We start from the raw sequence: 18590 nt of genomic DNA on the forward strand, positions 1-18590 counted from the left end.
GTAAAAATTGGATATATATATACATTTTAATTGACAGAAAGTAACAAACACAATCATAAGCCCTGTCTGCACTGGACTGAACTTACTGAGACGATGGGTATTTTTCCTATTTCAGGTCCAGTGCGCACCACTGGAAGGAAGTTTTCCGCTCGGTTACTTTTACTGAGTCATGCGTTCATTTTTACTGGCCAACTTCTGCCATTTTCACTGGCCAACTTCTGCCCAGGAAAAATTACCAAGTCACTTTTCCTGAGATGGAAAGTCCAGTGCAGACAGCACGGGCCAGTAAAAGCATGGGAAAGTGGCCCGTAGAGCGTATTTCCGGCCCAAGCACAATGACATGCCTCATACAGGGAAACTACTCATGCGAGTTGCAGGTTTCATCACGTTGTGGCATGTGGCGAATATTTCCAGTACATTTGTTCCTCTTTTGGTCCCGATGATGGTAGAAACTCTTACTGATACAGTTGGAAGATTAACTGGTGTTAAGAGTGCACAGTATCCCAGCTAATCATGAGGATGGTAATGTTGTGTTCAAGGATGAAAAGAAATGCAGACAGGTCACGCAAAGCGCCCTCATAAGTCAATGCTCTGACAGGTCGGTTTCTTCTCCCGCGGGCACAGTGAAATTTTCCCCGTGCGGACTTTTGTGGTCACATTTGACAATTTTCATTTTACCATCGGCTCGGTAAAAGCCCTTGGCTTTGCCCTTGTGAGGGATACTCCTGTTTTTAGATGACATTGCACTTTCAACTCTTGATTTTGATTAACGTCGTGAAGCCAGTCCAGCTAAGAAAGTGACCTCTTTGATGCTGCATATAGTGTACAAGCAGATAAGAGGAGGAATTAAAAGATATCCAAAACATCGGGCCATTCATAAAAATCTCAGAATTTGCTTGGTTACTCCAGCTGGGCTTGTCATGCTGGAATGATCTCACAGCGATTCACAAGATAGCGGGGGGGGGAGGGGAAGATCCTCTCGTGCGATTTTTCATTCAGTAAGATTTGCAATTTTCTGCAGCGTTGTGGGGTCCTGCTGATACATGTACTCATGTCAAAGAGGTTTGGAAGTGGTGACACGCTTCTCACTGAACACTTACAGTTGGAAAGACTGGTTTGGTTAAGTTCACCTGAACTAAGCCGGTTTATTATCTCGGGGGGGGGGGGGGGAGAACAGTCAGATAACTGTCTAGCCCAAGCGTAGTTGGTCTGTAGACATTGTCATTTGTTATATCTGCGTAAATTGTCTGCTGCTTCAGGAAAAGTGTGACCACATCAAGTAATTTGCAGGTCATACGCAACATTTTTTTAAAAATTTGCTCCAAAGTGCTTGATTTAATTCATGTAATCATTTCAGATGAAACAGAATACTATTATGTGACAAGTTGCTGAAAACTCAAAGCAGTAATTGAGAAACAAAATCACTGTGACTTTTCATTTGAGCCACAGGATGTAGCTGGGTACGTGTACACCATATCAGAATTGGTCGAATAAAAAAAAATTAGTTAAAAAATAATTAAAAAGATATCTAACTGGCCACGAAAACGGCATGGGTTGTAAGCTGGGAGTAATTGCGGAATACCCCGCCACTCTAATAAATGACCCCTGGAATGACTGGTTATGTGGGTACAAGGTGAAAATCCCTTGAGAAGAGTGTGACACTTGGACCTGTACCTGGCTATGAGGTTGATCATGAGGGTATTCTGCAATAAGCCACTTGTGAGTTGAATTTGAATAAAATCTGATACACTGTGTTATCTGATTGCATAGAAACGTAATAATTAAAGTTCTGCAGACTAAAGACACTGTCGTTATACCTCGTGATTCGGGGCGAGCTTTTGCATTGCGACCGCCATCTCTGGAATGGACTGATTCCTTTTTCTTATCCATTGAGAACAGTGTATTGTTGCAAGGCTTCTCGTATGTAACTAATCAAAAGCTTGCCCCGATTCACGAGGTACTAGTATAGCAACAGTGGTTTTAGTATGGAGAATTCAAGTTCACGTGCATTTGGAGAACTCAGTGTACCAGATTTTATTCAAATTTAACTCGCAAATGGCTTATTGAGCCTTAAGGGGCAGAGTGAAGTCCAATGCAAACACATCATGGTTAGTTCTTGGTACATGTACCTTACATGCAGTCAAGTGGAACTCGTGGAAGGACTTTGCACACAGGGTCAGACCAAGTTGTAGAAGCTTCCATTGAAGAAGAACAAGAAGGGTGTGTCAGTCAAGGGGCATCTCTCCCCGGATTAAAGAGAGGCCTAATGGTGCCTGGTAAGGGCCACAGCCACCACAACAACACAGGACAGGAGTTGTTTCCATTGATTGACAGTCTCCTTTTGTTCTTCTTAAGCTTTTTCTCAATCTACATGTATGTGGCACCTGTGTGCTTTCTTGCCGCTTCAGTAACTTTGATTGCTGTTGCTACATAAGTCACAATGTAGTGTGTACCTTGGGAGTGTACTTTCAACCTGTGCATGTGTGGGTGGACCTTCCATCTGGACACCTCGGAGCATCCTGTGCCATCAGGAGTGTAAGGCATAAATTCCATTTGTTTTGGTTTGTCTCATTTAGAAGTATTCACATATTGCTGTTTATTATTACATGTACGGCATTTGCAGCTTTGAAAGCTGTGTTTTTCTCACATGTACTTATTACTTTAACAGGGAGGAAAGCCTAACATTCTGATCCATCTTCCTTGCAACATTTTTCTTCGTGTTTTTTTTTTTTGCATATGACAAAATTCAGCTAAGATAGAGATGTCAGTCTCCTGTAAAGTGTACACAATAACACATTTTTCCTGTCAGTAAACAGGTGATGTGCAATAGACATTTCTCCTAATGTGTGCCCGGGAAATCTTGTTTCAGAGTTTATTGTTTTAATTACTTTTATCCAGCAAACTCAACTGTAGTTACACGGTAGTGAAGCTGTCCAGTTCAATTTTCCTGACATGAAAATTCATTTGAACACTGCAAGTTGATACGAAAGTAACCAACAGGTTGTATGCATGTGCAGTCAGCTGTGGTGTCAAGGTGTTACTCACTGGACACACATTGTGCTTTCACTATACATGATTTCTTTAGTTGGCCAGTCTATCTGCACCGAGCAGGAACAAGAGAGGGCGTATTTTTAAATAACATTGACTGTCCTTTGTTGGGAGCTCATTGTGTGAGCACAGAGGTTCATGTACATTTGACACGAGAGGCACTCGGCACACGTGACCATTTCTATTTGAATGTACGTGTGCTGTCTTCGCATGTACGGCATGCGCATGCACAAGCCGTGTTGAAAAACTTTTCCCCAGCCTGTCTCTTCTGTGCCAATGAGGGTGCCCTTCGACTCGTGGCAGATTGTCTCTTTACACACTGTGTTTGTTTTCGTGTTCAGTTTTCAATGAAAGTCCCAATTTATTTATTTATTTACTGACATTGGTATATGTAAACGCTGTTGTGCATAAAATTGTACAGGGCAGTGAACAAGGCCAGTAAATGTACAACGTATCTGCATGATTTGCCAATGATTATGAACGAAGTCCACGCTGTCCAAGACTACTTACTGTAGTACAAGAACAATTGCATGCACTCACATATATGTAGTTGGCTTTTGACTGAGTTTGTACTTTACATGTGCATGCTGTTCAGCAGTCTGAGGTTCTTGGCACATGCAGAGAATTTTGTATCTGCAAAATCTTATAAGTGCACATTAATTTCTGATCCGCAGTATCTGCGAGAGCGACAAGGATTTAAGAAGCTTGGCGTCAGTAGTTTTACAGAGGTAATTCAATGCAAACATGCTGGCGTCAGGGAAGACGTAACCTCACAGTAGTCTTGCACTTCCAGCTCAGCGTTTGCGTCTCTTTTCACATTAAGGAAAAGAATTTGATTTGGAATTGTGGCGTCAGTGTACACATTTTTTTTTTTTGTGTGCGTGTGTGTAAGAACCCCTTTTTGTCTCCGCAGTCCAGGGGAGAATCGTTGAGATCCCTCTGCAGTTGGATTGGCATTTCCCGGCCGTGTGCTTCTCCTACCATTTCAGGGGCTTCCCCATCCCAGCCAAAAGCCGTTCAGTACGATGGCCCTGAAGGGACATCACGCTTTTTGTCACGACTCGGAAATTTGAGACATTCAGGACTGTTTTGTCCCATTGGGGCCACTGCACATGCAGTTCTTTAAATCGAGAGTATTTCAAAGGAATCATGTGCCATCATACTGTGACTTTGTTGAATTTCTGCGGAGTTATATGTCTGCATACGAGTATGTAGAGTACAATTACAGGAGCCAAACAGGGCCTTCAGAATAACAGCAAATTCTAGCAGGTTCAATCTAGACTGCTCTTTTTAATAACTAAATTCTTCATTGGAGTCCGAGGGACAGGTCGCTTTAGGAGCATTGGGAGAGCCTTCAATACTTCATTGGTATCTGCTCATTTACATACGTACATGTACATGTAGCTTGCATGTACAGTATATTAATAAAATGTATACATTCAATTCTTTCAGCTGTACAAAAAATACCTCTCAAACTGGAGAAGGTCGAGGGCGTGGCATTTCGATTGTTTGCAGAATCCTTCTCAAAGGCAAAGAAAAATATTAATGGGACGAGGATCTGAATTGTGAGGCCCTTAACTTTTTTGATTCGTATATTTTTGGTCACTGTAGCCAACAAGCAGGTGGCAGCAGTTCTTGTAATGTAGATTTTCTTTTTCAAAGAAAAACATTGAAAATCTTGTCATTTCAAAAGCAGCATGTGATTTGGTCTGGTACCTGTGCTTGTCTTACAGATGGCAAGGTGGAGGTGACGAAAGATGGGAAGTTCCTAACTACCATGGGCAAATGCAAGGTATTCGGAGAGCTAGCTATCCTCTACAATTGTACAAGGACAGCAACAGTTAAAGGTAACTACAGATTATTGAGAATTTCATTGTACAATATAGGGACAGAGAACATTTATTCAACCATTTTTCCGTGCTTGACACCAATTTATAATTGGTAATTCTAACTGCTTGGTGTTTTTGCTGGGAAGCTTGGTCTCAACCTGCACAACTTAAACTTTCTCAGCATTTGAACAAACGGTTCTGGTCATAAAATAGGTGCGCCATCAACACCGTACCAAACTACATGATTAGATGGTGCACAGTCCAATAGATTCTGGGGGAGAATTTTTGGATTCAAGATGGCAGAGAATCCAGGTTTGGTCATTCTCATTCAAGGGAAGCTTTGAGTCCCATTGATGTCTGTGCAGCAGTGAACCCCCGTTTGGTATCATGGCAGTCTACCATCCACATTGAAATCCCACACGCAAGTGCTCCTACCAATGTGCACACCAGCAGGGCCGGTAATGAGCTACACATTGTGTTGTCATGAAGCACTCCCATTGCTGGAACATCTAGTTCGTGCACAATTAAAAGAAATGAGACGCCTGATTCTTTTAACATTGTCACTTGCTTCTCAGTTGGTGTACCACTTTGGTCCTTTGTACTTTTCCCTGCATGTCGTAAACGCATATATCTCTTCCTTAGTGATCTTTCCCCTCCACCCCTGCTATCCTCCACTTAATGGCTTAATTGCATTTGACGAGCCGCTATAGCACCTTTTATTCCGGGCATCTTCAGCTGTTTTTGCAGGTGATAAATATCACAGACTGCCATTCAAAATGTCCCACACCAAAGTGTATAAGTGTACTGTTACTGCACCAACTGAACATTGATTGGTTCGGGAAGTATGCCATTGAACTGGATGCCTAAGTTACAGCCCCACACGTTCTACTCTTTTACCCTTTCGTTAGACTACCAACTTGACCAAGATTAATTGCCCAATATTTAAAGAAGTTTTTGGTCATACCTATTTTCTGTATAGAAGACTACACTCCCCGAGCTCAACTGGTAATGGAATGGGGTTGACAGTAGGCATTCAGTGGAATTACTTTCTCTAATGGCTCGTTTGTGTTTTGTTTGCTGTTGGGTGTAGGTGTTGCATAAAATTAAGTGAAATTTTCAAAACTTCCCCATACAGTTGGCCTTGGAAACAAAAAAAGCCTGAATTCATCATTGCCAGAACGTAAGCAACCCCCGCACCCGTAATAAGTGACAGAAGGGAAAGTTACCTTTGCATGTTGTCAACAAGCAAAACATGTACAGCTCCAGCCATGTCTAACCCATGTATACATTCAATACCTTTCGAATATGTTTTAATACCCTAGGAACATGGTCACAAGGAGCTAGGTCGGTATTTCAAAAAAGCAAGGTCATTGGGGAACAAAGCACACGCTCCATTCCGTGTAATGCCACGCTTATAGGGTAGACCTCACACGTGTGTCCGAATGGCCGCGGACAGGCTTCATTTTGGGCATGCACTGTTGGAATACCAAACTGGCTCATATGGTAATTGATATGCACAGGTACATGTAGGACTGTAGCCTGGTGCCCCACAAGTTCTCTGCTTGGTGCCATGATAACAAACTGTACCCGATCTCTCGTACTGCATGTTTCAGTTTTAATGATAAACTAACAAGACAAGATTGGGTTAAGCTCTAGTTTTGGCCAAGTAGAAGCTTTAACAACTTTAACACCATGGGCTAAACTCCAGCCTCTTAGAAGTGAATGAATGAATAGGAAAAACTCAGAACAGAGGCTGGAATCCTGTTGTAAATAATACGCAGTTAATGTCCGACTACAGTACAATGTTTTTATTAATCAGTCAATACAAGAAGGTGTATTTCAGTGATGCAAAGAACATAGAAGAATTTATAACCAAATTCGAAGTATCAGAGTTTGGGGAAATATCAATATTAAACATACAGGTACATATTTTTGTGATTCTTGCATAAGTTTAGTTTGCTGTCTGTGGTATGTTTTGTTCCTACTTTGCCTCCAAGAAATTGTGTCCCACTTTGCCAACCCTGCCTTACAAATTAAGTTCCATCAAAATGAAATTATTAAGATACAGTGCCATCCTCTGACAGCAGACACGATAGATGACTGTGGACAGTCATTAGTCAACGATATCAAGCAGAAACGTACCCCTGGGAAATCAACAGCTGCCAATATCTTTGCCAGATCCTCCATTGAATCATGAGTGCCCGCCTCAACGCTTTTTTAAGGAGAAACTCCATCTTTCCCCTGACAGTTATTGAAAAATTCACTCTGTCATTAAGTTTATTTGCTGTCACATTCCACAGATTTGCTGTGGGCTGTGTGAACAATTGTCATGGTACCACCAGATGGAATTCTGAGTTAGTTTACAAGAACTGCCAAGTACAGTGTAGGCATAAACCTTGATGCTGAAGTAACAGAGATTAATTAATTTTGTTAAATTCTAAATACAAGTAGTCCACTGTGCCCCCCCCCCCAATTTTTTTTAAGGAAGGCCTAACATAAGTGGTGGACGACAGGTTTGTTATATGTGGAATTCTCACAAGAGCCATCTTGTCCAAGGAAAGTTGGAAATGCACATCACACAATATGAGCGACATGGGTCATTCCATGAGGTTGGGGCACAGTTTGTGACGGTGTCCATTGTTACGTGGGTTCCATAAAAATAAACAGCTATTTCCCTAAATGTGGATTCCAAATTGTACATCTTTCAGGGCTGAATACAGAGGTGTGTGTTACTTTTATAGAGTAAATGACCTACTCTACAGGTTATGACATGTGGTAAAAGGTACCCATGTACACCGTCACAAATTTGCCGCAACCTCATGGAACGACCCACATACATAACTATCAGTTGGTTTTACATGAACGTAAGACCTTTGCAGTGAAGAACTTGCTAGAGCATAGGCATGTCTGTTAGTTACCTGGGGTCGCGGGACATTTTTCAAAATGGGGGGCCACTTGTGAGACCATCCATTAAGGAGCCTGCCAAAAGTGTGGGGGGATAACCCCCAATTCCCCTGCTCCATTGCCCCATTCCCCTCCCCCCCGGGCACTTTCTTTGTTCTCTCTCTCCCTGTCACATGTACAGTACGTACTTGGCAAAATTATTAGTGAAACATTCCCCAAAACTGTCTTGTAAAAATTACAGAAGTTGCAGTGCTTTAGGCCTTTTATCAATCTCATTTCAGTCTTCTGAAGTAACTTGCAATTGCATGAACCACAAATAGTAGGCCTGTGGTTTAGTCAGTGTGTATCTTCTGTATTCATTAAAATAGGCACTGTTTGGGGGAGAATAAATATAAAAAGTGTATTACATACTAGATTAAATCTGTTTAAAATTACGGCATATGCTGGGAATTGGTTGGAAAGCACTACTGTCCTAATTTTAGCATTCAGGCTGGGGGGGGGAGAGCCAAAGTCTGTGTATTTAGGAGCAGCGATACAGCATACCAAAAGCACAAAGAAAACTAACATATGCGCGTGAAAGATGATTGTGCTTCAAAAGAAAGGCGTGCATGTGACATTGGCTGTGAAATATGAACTGATTTTTTTTTTTATGTTGGATGCCAAAGTTGAAATATTTGCCCGAGACTGGAAATGCCAGAATTGTTTACAATAAAATGCTTTGCCGAGAGCTAATGACTTTTCACAAAAAAGAGATATTATTCCTAGTAACCTGACCGTTGACAGAGGCAGAGTATCAAAGCATTTTATAACGAGTGTAAGATGGAGACTTCTGAAAGAATTGTCTACGGACATCTGTTTGTGATTAAATTGAGTGCTCATGTGTTGTGGTGAAACTTGAAGACCTGACCAATGCGTAACCTATCCAAGAGGATCCCTCAAGAATTACCGCGTAAGATATCTGGCCACTTGAAGGTGTCTTAACCGCAACTCATTGTGTGCATCACACTTTGAGTATTTAAAACTGTTGACCTAAGTTAGCTCTTGGATGTTGTTTGAGGGACCTGTAACTGGACCAGCCGCAGTGCACCAAGCGCTGCATTCAATCTTGTGCCCTTTCATTGCCCCACTGTGTGTGACCTACATTTGACATACGTGGCGTCACTGCCCAGCTAGGTTATGTTATCCGTGTACATGTACTGTACATGATGTACAGCATTTCTGACACCCGAAGAGAAAAACCTGCGGGAAAAAAAGGGCTCTGGTTCAGCACAACTTGTACAGACTCTAGAAGAAGGCAGTTTACAGTTTTCCACAACAGCTGAACAAGGATGGAGCAATCTTGATTTTGGAAAAGAGAAAATTAATCTATAAGACTTAAAGGTTTTTCATGGTGAAGGAAACTAGATTTATAGTAAAGATTGCGGTAACACCATGTATTTATCTCTTCTTTGAGTATGTGTGGTTCTGAGAAGAGTTATTCCCCGGTTCTTCTCAGAACCACACATACTCAAAGAAGAGATAAATACATGGTGTTACCGCAATCTTTACTATAAATCTAGAAAATTAATCATTGACAAGACCATAGTACTACCGGTATTTTGTATTTTCCTCTTTACAAATACAGGAACCTTTAATAGCCAAAATAGTTTAGTTGAAGGTATGAACAAATCATCCCAGCAAAGATTAACATGTATTGATCAGGTCACTCTGGCTTGGACGTCAGTTCATAATTAATGATAATTTGAAGTGCCATGTGTGAAAAACACCGGAAAATGTCAACCAGATGCAAGAGAGGGTACATTTTAGACAATTCCACGTGCATCTGTTAGGGCTTTGCCGCATATCTGAATATTTGATCAAATATTGAATATTCAAATATTATTTTCCAAATTTGAATATTCGAATGTAAAATTCATGGAAAGGCAGGGAGAATTTTCTCTTGTTTTAATGTGAAAAATCGCACTCTGGACGCTCGTTTCAAGCAGATTCAATGAAAGGCAAAAGATTAAGATTTAAAAAGTAAATTATTCATTGAAAATTAAAAGGAATAGGAATTTTCAACATGTCAAGAAGTATTGTTCAACTGTCAAATCTTGGTAAATCGTGGCTGGAGATAGTTCTATAAGTGAGAAGCTAATTATAGTAATTTTAATGTCCAATTGTGTGTGTTATTGCAACTGATTTTATATGTGGTTTGTTCAATCTGCCGGTCGGCATGACTGAATATTCATATATTTGATTGAATTGAAAGTTGAATATTCGAATAGCAAATCTTCAATTTGACTCAGCCCTAGTGTCTGTACAGGGCAAAATGCCAGCAAATTCTGCCAAACACATTTTGAGGTCAATCTACAAAGCAGGCAAGCCAATTTGGAGCTATCCCTGCTCCTGGCCAGATTAGAAAGAAAATGCCCCATTAGCCAACTGCAGGCGATGTTGACCTCTGGTGCAAGACCCGGTTTCAGCCAAGAGCCAAAGAGTGGGAATCTTCCCCCCCCCCCTTTTTGTGTGGTTTGTCGTCTGCTGCTGAGTGATGATCTGCTGGGAGAATCCCATGCCTTCTACGCCATCACCAGCCAGGCTGGGAATGCCGAGAATTTCAATCACTGCAATTCTAATATTGAACTCCCCTCCCAGTTCATCTCAGGAGCCCCTTTTTTCTTCTTTTTGATCGCCAAGGCAAATTATAATCCAGTTTAATATGAGCTCAAGCTGTTACACCATTCTATTTTCTTCCCCCTCCCTTTGATGCAGCCTCGTCAAAGTGCAGGTTTTTAAGCAGCATGATGTAAAATATCCTCCGCGCGATTAGTGACCACGTTATGGCTGACATGTCCATTACCACGGCTGTGTCTGACAGGTGTATTTCAATTTATCAGCCATCAGTTTTCCGCTTCATAATGGTGTTCATCTGCAGAAATGGAATCATTCACTGATAGAGGCACCAACAACTCAGTGAAGCTTTCTCAGCCAAAAAAAGACCTGTAAAAGTCAGTCTGATTGACCGAAACACGTTATAATCGTTTTGTCTTTTAATATTCAGATCTGCTCCACAAGGAAATACAACATGAACTCACGAGAGCGTTGAAAATATGAACAAAAAATTCAGTGACCATGAAATTCCTCTTTTTTTGCAAAGTTTTCACCAAGTCAAGCTGAACCTTACTATCAGTAGCCCCATGTAATGTAGATAAAAGCATTCATGAGTCTCGCAGTACGTCAGGAACTCATTACATGAAAGAAATCAGTCACCTCTAAGTGCTATCCATGTACAGGTGTTTATTTATGTACATGTGAAAGTGGCTTCTAATGACTGTGCACAGTCACATTTTCTTGCTGTGAGTTGCAAGTGCAAGCGAATTAATTACTCTCTGTATCAATGCTGCAGCTCTGACAAATACCAAGCTATGGGCAATAGACCGACCATGCTTCCAGGCAATCATGATGAAGACCAGTCTGGTCAGGCAAGCAGATATCGTAGAACTGCTACACAAGTAAGTGAACCGCATTTGGGCGTTCCCTCTGCAAGTCATGTGACCAGACTTTGCTTCCTTTTCATCCATATGGGAGTACCTTACATTGTTGACGACTACAGTTACCATGCTTTTTTCAAACCCACAATCCCTCCCTGAGTCTCACTTACTTTTAAATTGTGTCAGAAAACAAATTTGCTGACCATTTCTTCCTTCATTCCCTACATGTATTTCTTTGGGTCTGTGTAATCGGTTGTTGTTTTTTTAAAGAAGGTTGGGGACCAGACATCTTTCAAGTGGCTTCTTGTTTTGATAAGATCTCTTGTCGAATGTTACTTAGAGAAAATTTATGGACCTCCGGGAAGTTAGTTACTGCCCAGTCGTTTCCTATTTAGAACAATGCTTAGAGTTTCTGTTCCCAAGAGTATGACTGAATCTTTTATGCAATCATTGTGACCAAAAAAAAACCTCTCTGTTTTATTTTTAGAGTCGCAATATTCCAGCATTTTCCAGAGGAGACACTCAACAAAATAGCAGATGTTGTAGAAGAGGTATGAAACGTAAACACATGTGACAGCCTGCCATAGGAATCTTCAGGCAGTGAGCATGGGAATTGATAGGTCACAGTTTCAGAAAAGGAATTCAAGGAGATGCATGCAGACCCTCTCCCAGTTTATATTTACTGCCGCTAGTTGTCGGAAATGAATTCGCATAAATATCGCCTTGAATCTGAGGGTTACGCCCTACCATTTTGGCAGAAATGCGGGAAGTGTCGCTAGGGCGTTTCCATGTGTTTGGAGATGTAAACCCACCAAGGCCCATGATGAAAATCTCGAAGGGGTAACCACTGTTCATTAATCATTAACTGACTCAAAGAAAACAAGATGCACTGTGCACGAACATGCAAGTTTGATTTTTTTGGCACAGTTTAACACGAGTATCTGAGCTGTATTTCTTGGGCTTTTCTTCAGAAATACATGTACTTGAGTTGAAATATCCCGCAGTTTGCCTGTGGAAATCTGTGCATGCCTGTGTAATCTCATCCAGTCCTTTTTTGATGATGAGCCTAGGCACTTGTCGCCTAAGCACCCATTATCTCCCTGTAATGCCAAGCGCGCCATTAAGTTTGCGTCTCAGACATGAGGCCATCTCTATCCCCATAATTGATCGGCGACCAAAAAAAAAAATAAAGAAAAAGGCAACATTTCCATGGAAGCAGCACACAATAGCGGCCTCTCTTTGCCTGGAGCCGTAAACTGCCGTGGTCTGTTCTGTTCATTCTCTGCGTGGTGGTTGTCATGGATACTGCTACATGTAGAGGCAGCTCATTGGCCGAACCGTTTTCAGCAATGTCATGCAGGCGTTGTTCCACATGAAATAAATGGGCTAAATTTCTTTCTTTGTATGAAAATGCGGAATCGTATCTGACCAGGCTCTTGTTGTGTGCGTGGGTGGATTGACTGCCGTTTCAGCATTTCTGCTCGGCTGCTATCAGCCTGTTTGAAAGCTGAAAATGGCTTATTATTGGACACAATGGCTGCCCTATCTTTTCGCAAGCAATATTTTCTCAACTCAACGTTTGTTTGTATGAACAGAGCCATGCCCAGCTGTTTTGGATATCCAGCCATCACGGTTCTCTCTTACCTTCTTCAATTGAAATGAGATATTGAAAGTAAATAATTTATCGAGTGCTTTCCAAAATGTCTGAGTGTGTAGAGCACAGACTTGATATCTTATGTTGATTGGACAGTGAGGTTGACAAAAGGGAAAAGTGCTGAATACAGACAGGCATAGCCTTTTTGAAAGAGTTGAGTATTTCCGTGGAGCTTTAAATTTGAAGGGTTGTTTTTCGATAATATTTTAAAAGCAGTGCAATGGCTGTTTTAAGTAAATTTATAAAAAGATTTTTATTATTGAAAATAATCGACCAACATCTTTATGTTCTTGGTCCATTTTTTAACAAATATTGATTCCACTTTGGAAAGGTCGTTACCCATGTACTGCATCCCATAAAGGCTATTAGTACTGTAAACACAGAATTGAGATATCGGGTAAACTTTGGTATGTTTTTACTTCAACAGACCTATTACGATGATGGGGACTACATTGTCAGGCAGGGTGCTGTTGGAGATACAATGTACATCATCCAGAAGGGAAAGGTAAAAAAAAAAAGACGCCCACACACGTCAAAATTTGTTTCCAAGCCACTTGTGTTACACTTTTGCCCTCCTGTCCAGTGATGAAAAGGTCCAGTTCACGTATCGTTTCCCGTCTTGCGTCTACGCTTGCTGCATCCCTGCGGTGCTAACATTTATGACGGGCACTGAGCGAATGTTGTAGTCTGTTTTGTACACTGTAGATCGGACATTGAACCTGTGCGTGGGGTTGCAGGTTCTGCAAAGCGCCCTTATTTGGACGACATGGACAAGATGTACAACGGCCTCAGCGGTGGTCGTGCAAAGCCCAAATGGAAGTTCATTAGATCTTTGCCTTTTAAGCACAGGCTGAAGCGGATTCTTGAATAAACTCGCTACCCTCAGTTATTACGAGCAAGCCAATCTTATTGCCATTTAACCTCCAAAGAGCCAAGGTTTTCTGGACCATCTTAGAGATGGGAGGAGGGGTATTCTGTCCCCCCCCCTCACTAGATCTCAGCGCATCAGTGGAAAAAAGCCCGTCAGTGGAAAAAGTACGCATTTGGGTCTGACCTGTCTCTGAATAAGAGGCATCGCACGAGAAAGACGAGTTTGATTTAAACGAAGTAGGTGTCAAATGACTCTGAGTTGTCACTGAAAACTCATTGAAGCTCATCGCCTGATAAAAATGCACTGCGATGATATTAGAGGAAATGTAAGGAGCTTCCCCCCCCCTTTATAGAGTGAATCCGTTAAGCAAGTCTTGGCACTGCTTAGTAATCTGCCTGCCTTGGACCTAAGGGAAAGTTGGAGGTACATACGCAATTCAATATTGATTGATACGCTAGTTATTGTGAAGTTGACATGTATTTCATTTTCAAGAGGCTCCCAGCAGTATTCAAGTAAGCAGCATCTCGTTTGCCCCTGATATTAAGCCAGATAAATTCCTTCCACGGTTCAACAACTTGTCCAATCGATTTCTTGGGACACGCGGACCTCACCACGGAATTCAGCTTCAGAAGTTAGATACATTTGCACAGGTTTTTGAAAATGCCATTGACCACTGCTCACCCTCGCAGCGATGTTTACGCGCCCAGTCTGTCACAAACTGCTCTGGGGAGGAGGGGGATAAGCTGAGAATAAAACTTCTTCAGTTTCGTATTTAGCTTCCTTGTAAGTTTCTGTTCTTTCCTTCTTTTCTTTTGAGGAGACTAGTTGTCGTGGAGCAAAGTAGAGATTCACATGAAGAATTCCCACCATTCGTCCCTCACCAATCCTCACTTTGTGATGAAATTTCGAATTTGATTATTGAGAGAGACGGAAGCGAATTCATATTACCTGTGGGAGAATATTGATCAGGATTTGCCGTGGTAATTTTGTGCATGGGAAGCTCAATCTTTCTCAGTGTTTAGAGCCCGAGGTAAGAACCTCTCACTTCCCATGAATTTTCCTACTCACGTGCGCATTGGAAAGAAGCTTCCGCTGTCAAAAGTACAACGTTTCAAAGTTTTGGACAGTTGATTCTGCTTCATGATACAGGTTTTGTTTCCCAGCAAAAGTCAACAGCTCGTAGACGACAAATTTTGGTGTTGGGCTCTTTCTCCTGCAATAAATTGACAGAGATGTAGTGAACATAATTGCCGGTGTTGACATACCCGAAAGCAAGTAACAAGAAAGCCACAACCAATTTCCAGAGCCGGGGTTTGCTGTGTTACTCGGTGGGAATGTTTAAGGTAAAAACTTGCGCACATTTGATGAAATACATGCGACCAAGATTCAAGCGCCTTGTGAATCACTGTGAGATATGACAGGGTGACCAACAAACCCACTACAGACCTTTCAGCACCCCAATTGTTCTGGAGCACTCATAACTGATCTGTCCTCTGAGAAATTTCCCCTGCGCGTTAGTGCCGAGAAGCAATTAAAGTAAAACAGCTTGCTTAGGGGCACAGGTACTGTGATCCATTTAGCCTCATTGGGATGGTTCAGTCATAGTTTACAACATTCAACATGACACTCCCCTCCCCACCCTAAAAAAGAGTCAGAACCAGTCAGTTTTGAACTCTCCATACCCAAGTTACTGTCTCGTGAATCACTAATCATGCTCTGCTCTCTCTTTGGCTTTCCGACTTGACAGTGCCATGTGACACAACGACCAGGGTCAGGTGGTAGTCCACGGCTCACCAACACATTAAAGAAGGGAGACTACTTTGGTGAAGGATCGTTAGATGGGTAGGCACAAATTTCGATTGCCCTGGTCAACAAATCTGCTCTCCAGATAGAAAGAAACAACTGCTTATTTGGTTTTTTTGAGTGAGACTTCAATGTTTTCTCAAATTCAAGTATATTTGGTCTTTTAATATTTATTTCTTAGTATGGTTGTAGTGTCCATAAAAACTGTAACTACTTTACGGACTCATTTAATTTCCTGTGTTACCTCAGAAGGTCCTTCATGACCACTTTTTCAAAACTTTAGGTTTGAAAGTGACTTTCTTTTGGCCTTTTCCGCATGTTACTGATGTTCTTGGTAGGTAGCGTTTTATTTTTTTTTAAAAAGTACATTCATACCTTTCTGAACTCTCTCAAACCAGTGTTTGATTCTGTTTACGATTGGCCTTTTTTTTCTGGCACAGGCGAGATGAGAAGAGGGACGCCAATGTGATAGCTGCCGAAAAGGACGGCGTCGTCTGCCTGACCCTGGACAGAGAGTAAGTTTTTTTTTCCCCCTCAACGGGACCCCAGGTTTGGACAATTGCGGAGAAGTGCTCAGAATGGGATGGTTACAGAAATTAACCTGGGGGGGAGGGAGGCTATTCGTGAGATACATGTTGCAACTTTCCAGTGGGAAACCAGTTGATGGAACTTTTAAGTACGGCGACGTTTGTGTTCAATTTCACACTTCTTGATGTTTAAGAAATTTGCCTCTCCCACTGTTGACTGTCACCAAAGTTGGCTATGGTTTATAACTGAGTGGGTGGTTACTATTCCTTATTGCTCCAGTTTATTTTGCAGACACGTGAATAAGTAATGTTTGAAATAGTGTTGATTGACTAAGTCTTTTATTTGTCACCATTTGTGGACTTGGTAGGCACCATGAGAGATCCCGGGTCTTTGGGAACCCTTTTTCAACAGTTTCAGAGATATTCTGCTGGTTACTTGGCATGTAATTGTAGGCCTTGGTAAATAGCAGGTTAGTGGGGAAACACCTGGCTCTGTACTAGAAGTTTGGCGCTCTAAACATTGCATGAGAAATGAATAATCAAAGATGGACAATGTTGGATGTACATGGACATGTATTTGGACTCGCATTTTGGGGTTTCCACCAATATGTCTGAATAGCAAACAACATCTATTTCAAAAAAAGAACTTGACATTTGTTCATGACTGACAAACACCCTGGGTACAGATCCCTAGCTCCATGCTGCAGACTTGTCAAGTCGTGGCGAATCCATTATGCTATATCCAGTAAGCTTCCCTACAAGAGTCTGCCTCAGGGCCTCTGGTAGCACAAATTGAGATACTTTGGGTAGCGTTACCTTGCTGACTTTACCCTGCTGAGACTTTAAAATCCCCCCCTCCACTCCCCTACATATCTAAATCCCGGTTTTTAGGATGCTGGTGGCAGTTAATCCCATTTCAAATCTGGCTTCCATCATTCTCGGACAAGCCGTCGGCGTAGAGAACGTGCTGACACAAACTGAAACTCTTTTTGCCTACCTCGCCTGGGGATCACAGGTGTTCATAATGTTGCTTGTCAGCGGCGAATCTCCTCATTTGAAGCACGGAGCTTTTCCCAGATTAGATGACACTGTATTACATGGAGCAGGTGAAAACATGAAGCTATCCACTGCAAGGATTTGTGTGTATATACGTGTATGTTTGTCTCTGGACAGCGTAGCCCCCCCCCATCATACTTTTTCTCTCAAGACAAAGCAAACAAGCTCTTGTGTGAGTTTAATGACAGCCTGAAAGTCTGTGTCTGGAATCCTGAGCCCAGTTTTGAGAGATTTGACTAACCTAGCAACGTGTAAAACCTTATTGTTGGTATGTCACTCAGTTTGGTACGGTGAAAATGGACGTTGGGGACAAGAAGATGTGGATGTTAAAATGTTGAGGATTCCTAGTGTTTATACACTGTGCAAGATTCTTTCAAAGATCTTTAACTCAGAAGTGGCTCTGGAGACATATGACTCATTTTCACTGAGTGGGTCACATATGACGTTACACTACCTGTTGTAGTGACAACCAGTGAAATGTGGCTGGCTACAAACGTAGTCTCATATGTGACAGAAGTTAAGGACAATATTGGAAAGTTGCAGTTCGTAGCTGGAATCCCGTTTGGCACTCAGGGCACCATTGAAAAATCAACATCTGTTTGGAAATGCTTGCCAAAATATTTTGTGTTAGAGAACAAGCACTCGACAGTTTTTGTGACTTATCCGGTTGCTCACTATTCAAGTTGGAATTTTCTTCAGCTCATAACATTTCCCCCCTTGTTTTGCTTTGTTCTTACAGCTCTTTCTTGCAAGTCACCGGGGGCCCAGACTCCTTCATCTCCAAGAACATTGAAGACAGCAAAAACAAGAAGTGAGTCCTGGGTCTCAAATCAGCTTTCCAATCTCAAGTGGAGATTAAGAAAAGATGTAGTCAACTACAAGCTCCGTTTGTTTATTCATACAGTTGTCGGGTATTCATGGAATATTTAATGCACACAGCAGAACTCAGCCTTCCCCATGCTCATTTGCACAGGCCAGACGTTTGTGCAAATGTGAACATCCGGTGAGATTGGTTCATCGGCATGTCACTGGCATATACATGAACAGCAGATGAGGGTGGAAGTGGTTTGATTGTAGAAACGCCACCATGTGAATTTGGAGGATGCGTCTTTTGCCGTTTGGCTTTTGTTTTTGTGTAGTTTTTCTTTTTTGTTATGCCGTGTCATCAACTTCTTGAAAGTCTCCAACTCAGTACCCTGAATTCCACATTGATGTTTATCCAGATGAGTGGGTTCCGATAGAGGAGTGGTTGAGCCATTCCTTTGGGACCACAATAAGTTTATTGTCGAACCAAGTCTGCCAATGTCTGCAGCAGTCTGTACATGTATAATGATGTGAAAATCCTTTGACGCTCGCCGTCACGGCTTTCACAGAAGGGATAGGCATGTCGAGTGGAACTGAAAAGAAATGCATTGCAAAAGTTGC

At 41.8% G+C, this 18590-nt stretch overlaps 1 protein-coding gene across 1 annotated transcript in view; it reads left to right on the forward strand.

The window, feature by feature from the left end:
* The first annotated feature begins 2394 nt into the window (after nt 1-2394).
* prkg1 (protein kinase cGMP-dependent 1) overlaps nt 2395-18590 on the forward strand; it is a 28155-nt gene continuing 11959 nt past the window's right edge. Inside the window, exons 1-8 of the mRNA XM_087149148.1 lie at nt 2395-2535; nt 4782-4895; nt 11170-11275; nt 11742-11805; nt 13336-13413; nt 15527-15621; nt 16023-16097; nt 17905-17976. Coding sequence (XP_087005274.1) covers nt 4826-4895; nt 11170-11275; nt 11742-11805; nt 13336-13413; nt 15527-15621; nt 16023-16097; nt 17905-17976 — 560 coding nt within the window. The 5' untranslated portion in view covers nt 2395-2535; nt 4782-4825. The remainder of the gene's footprint in view (nt 2536-4781; nt 4896-11169; nt 11276-11741; nt 11806-13335; nt 13414-15526; nt 15622-16022; nt 16098-17904; nt 17977-18590) is intronic.

Source organism: Acanthaster planci, linkage group LG19 (genome assembly GCF_054643075.1).
Source record: "Acanthaster planci isolate LZ-2023a linkage group LG19, COTS_SCS, whole genome shotgun sequence".
Classification (NCBI taxonomy): domain Eukaryota; kingdom Metazoa; phylum Echinodermata; class Asteroidea; order Valvatida; family Acanthasteridae; genus Acanthaster; species Acanthaster planci.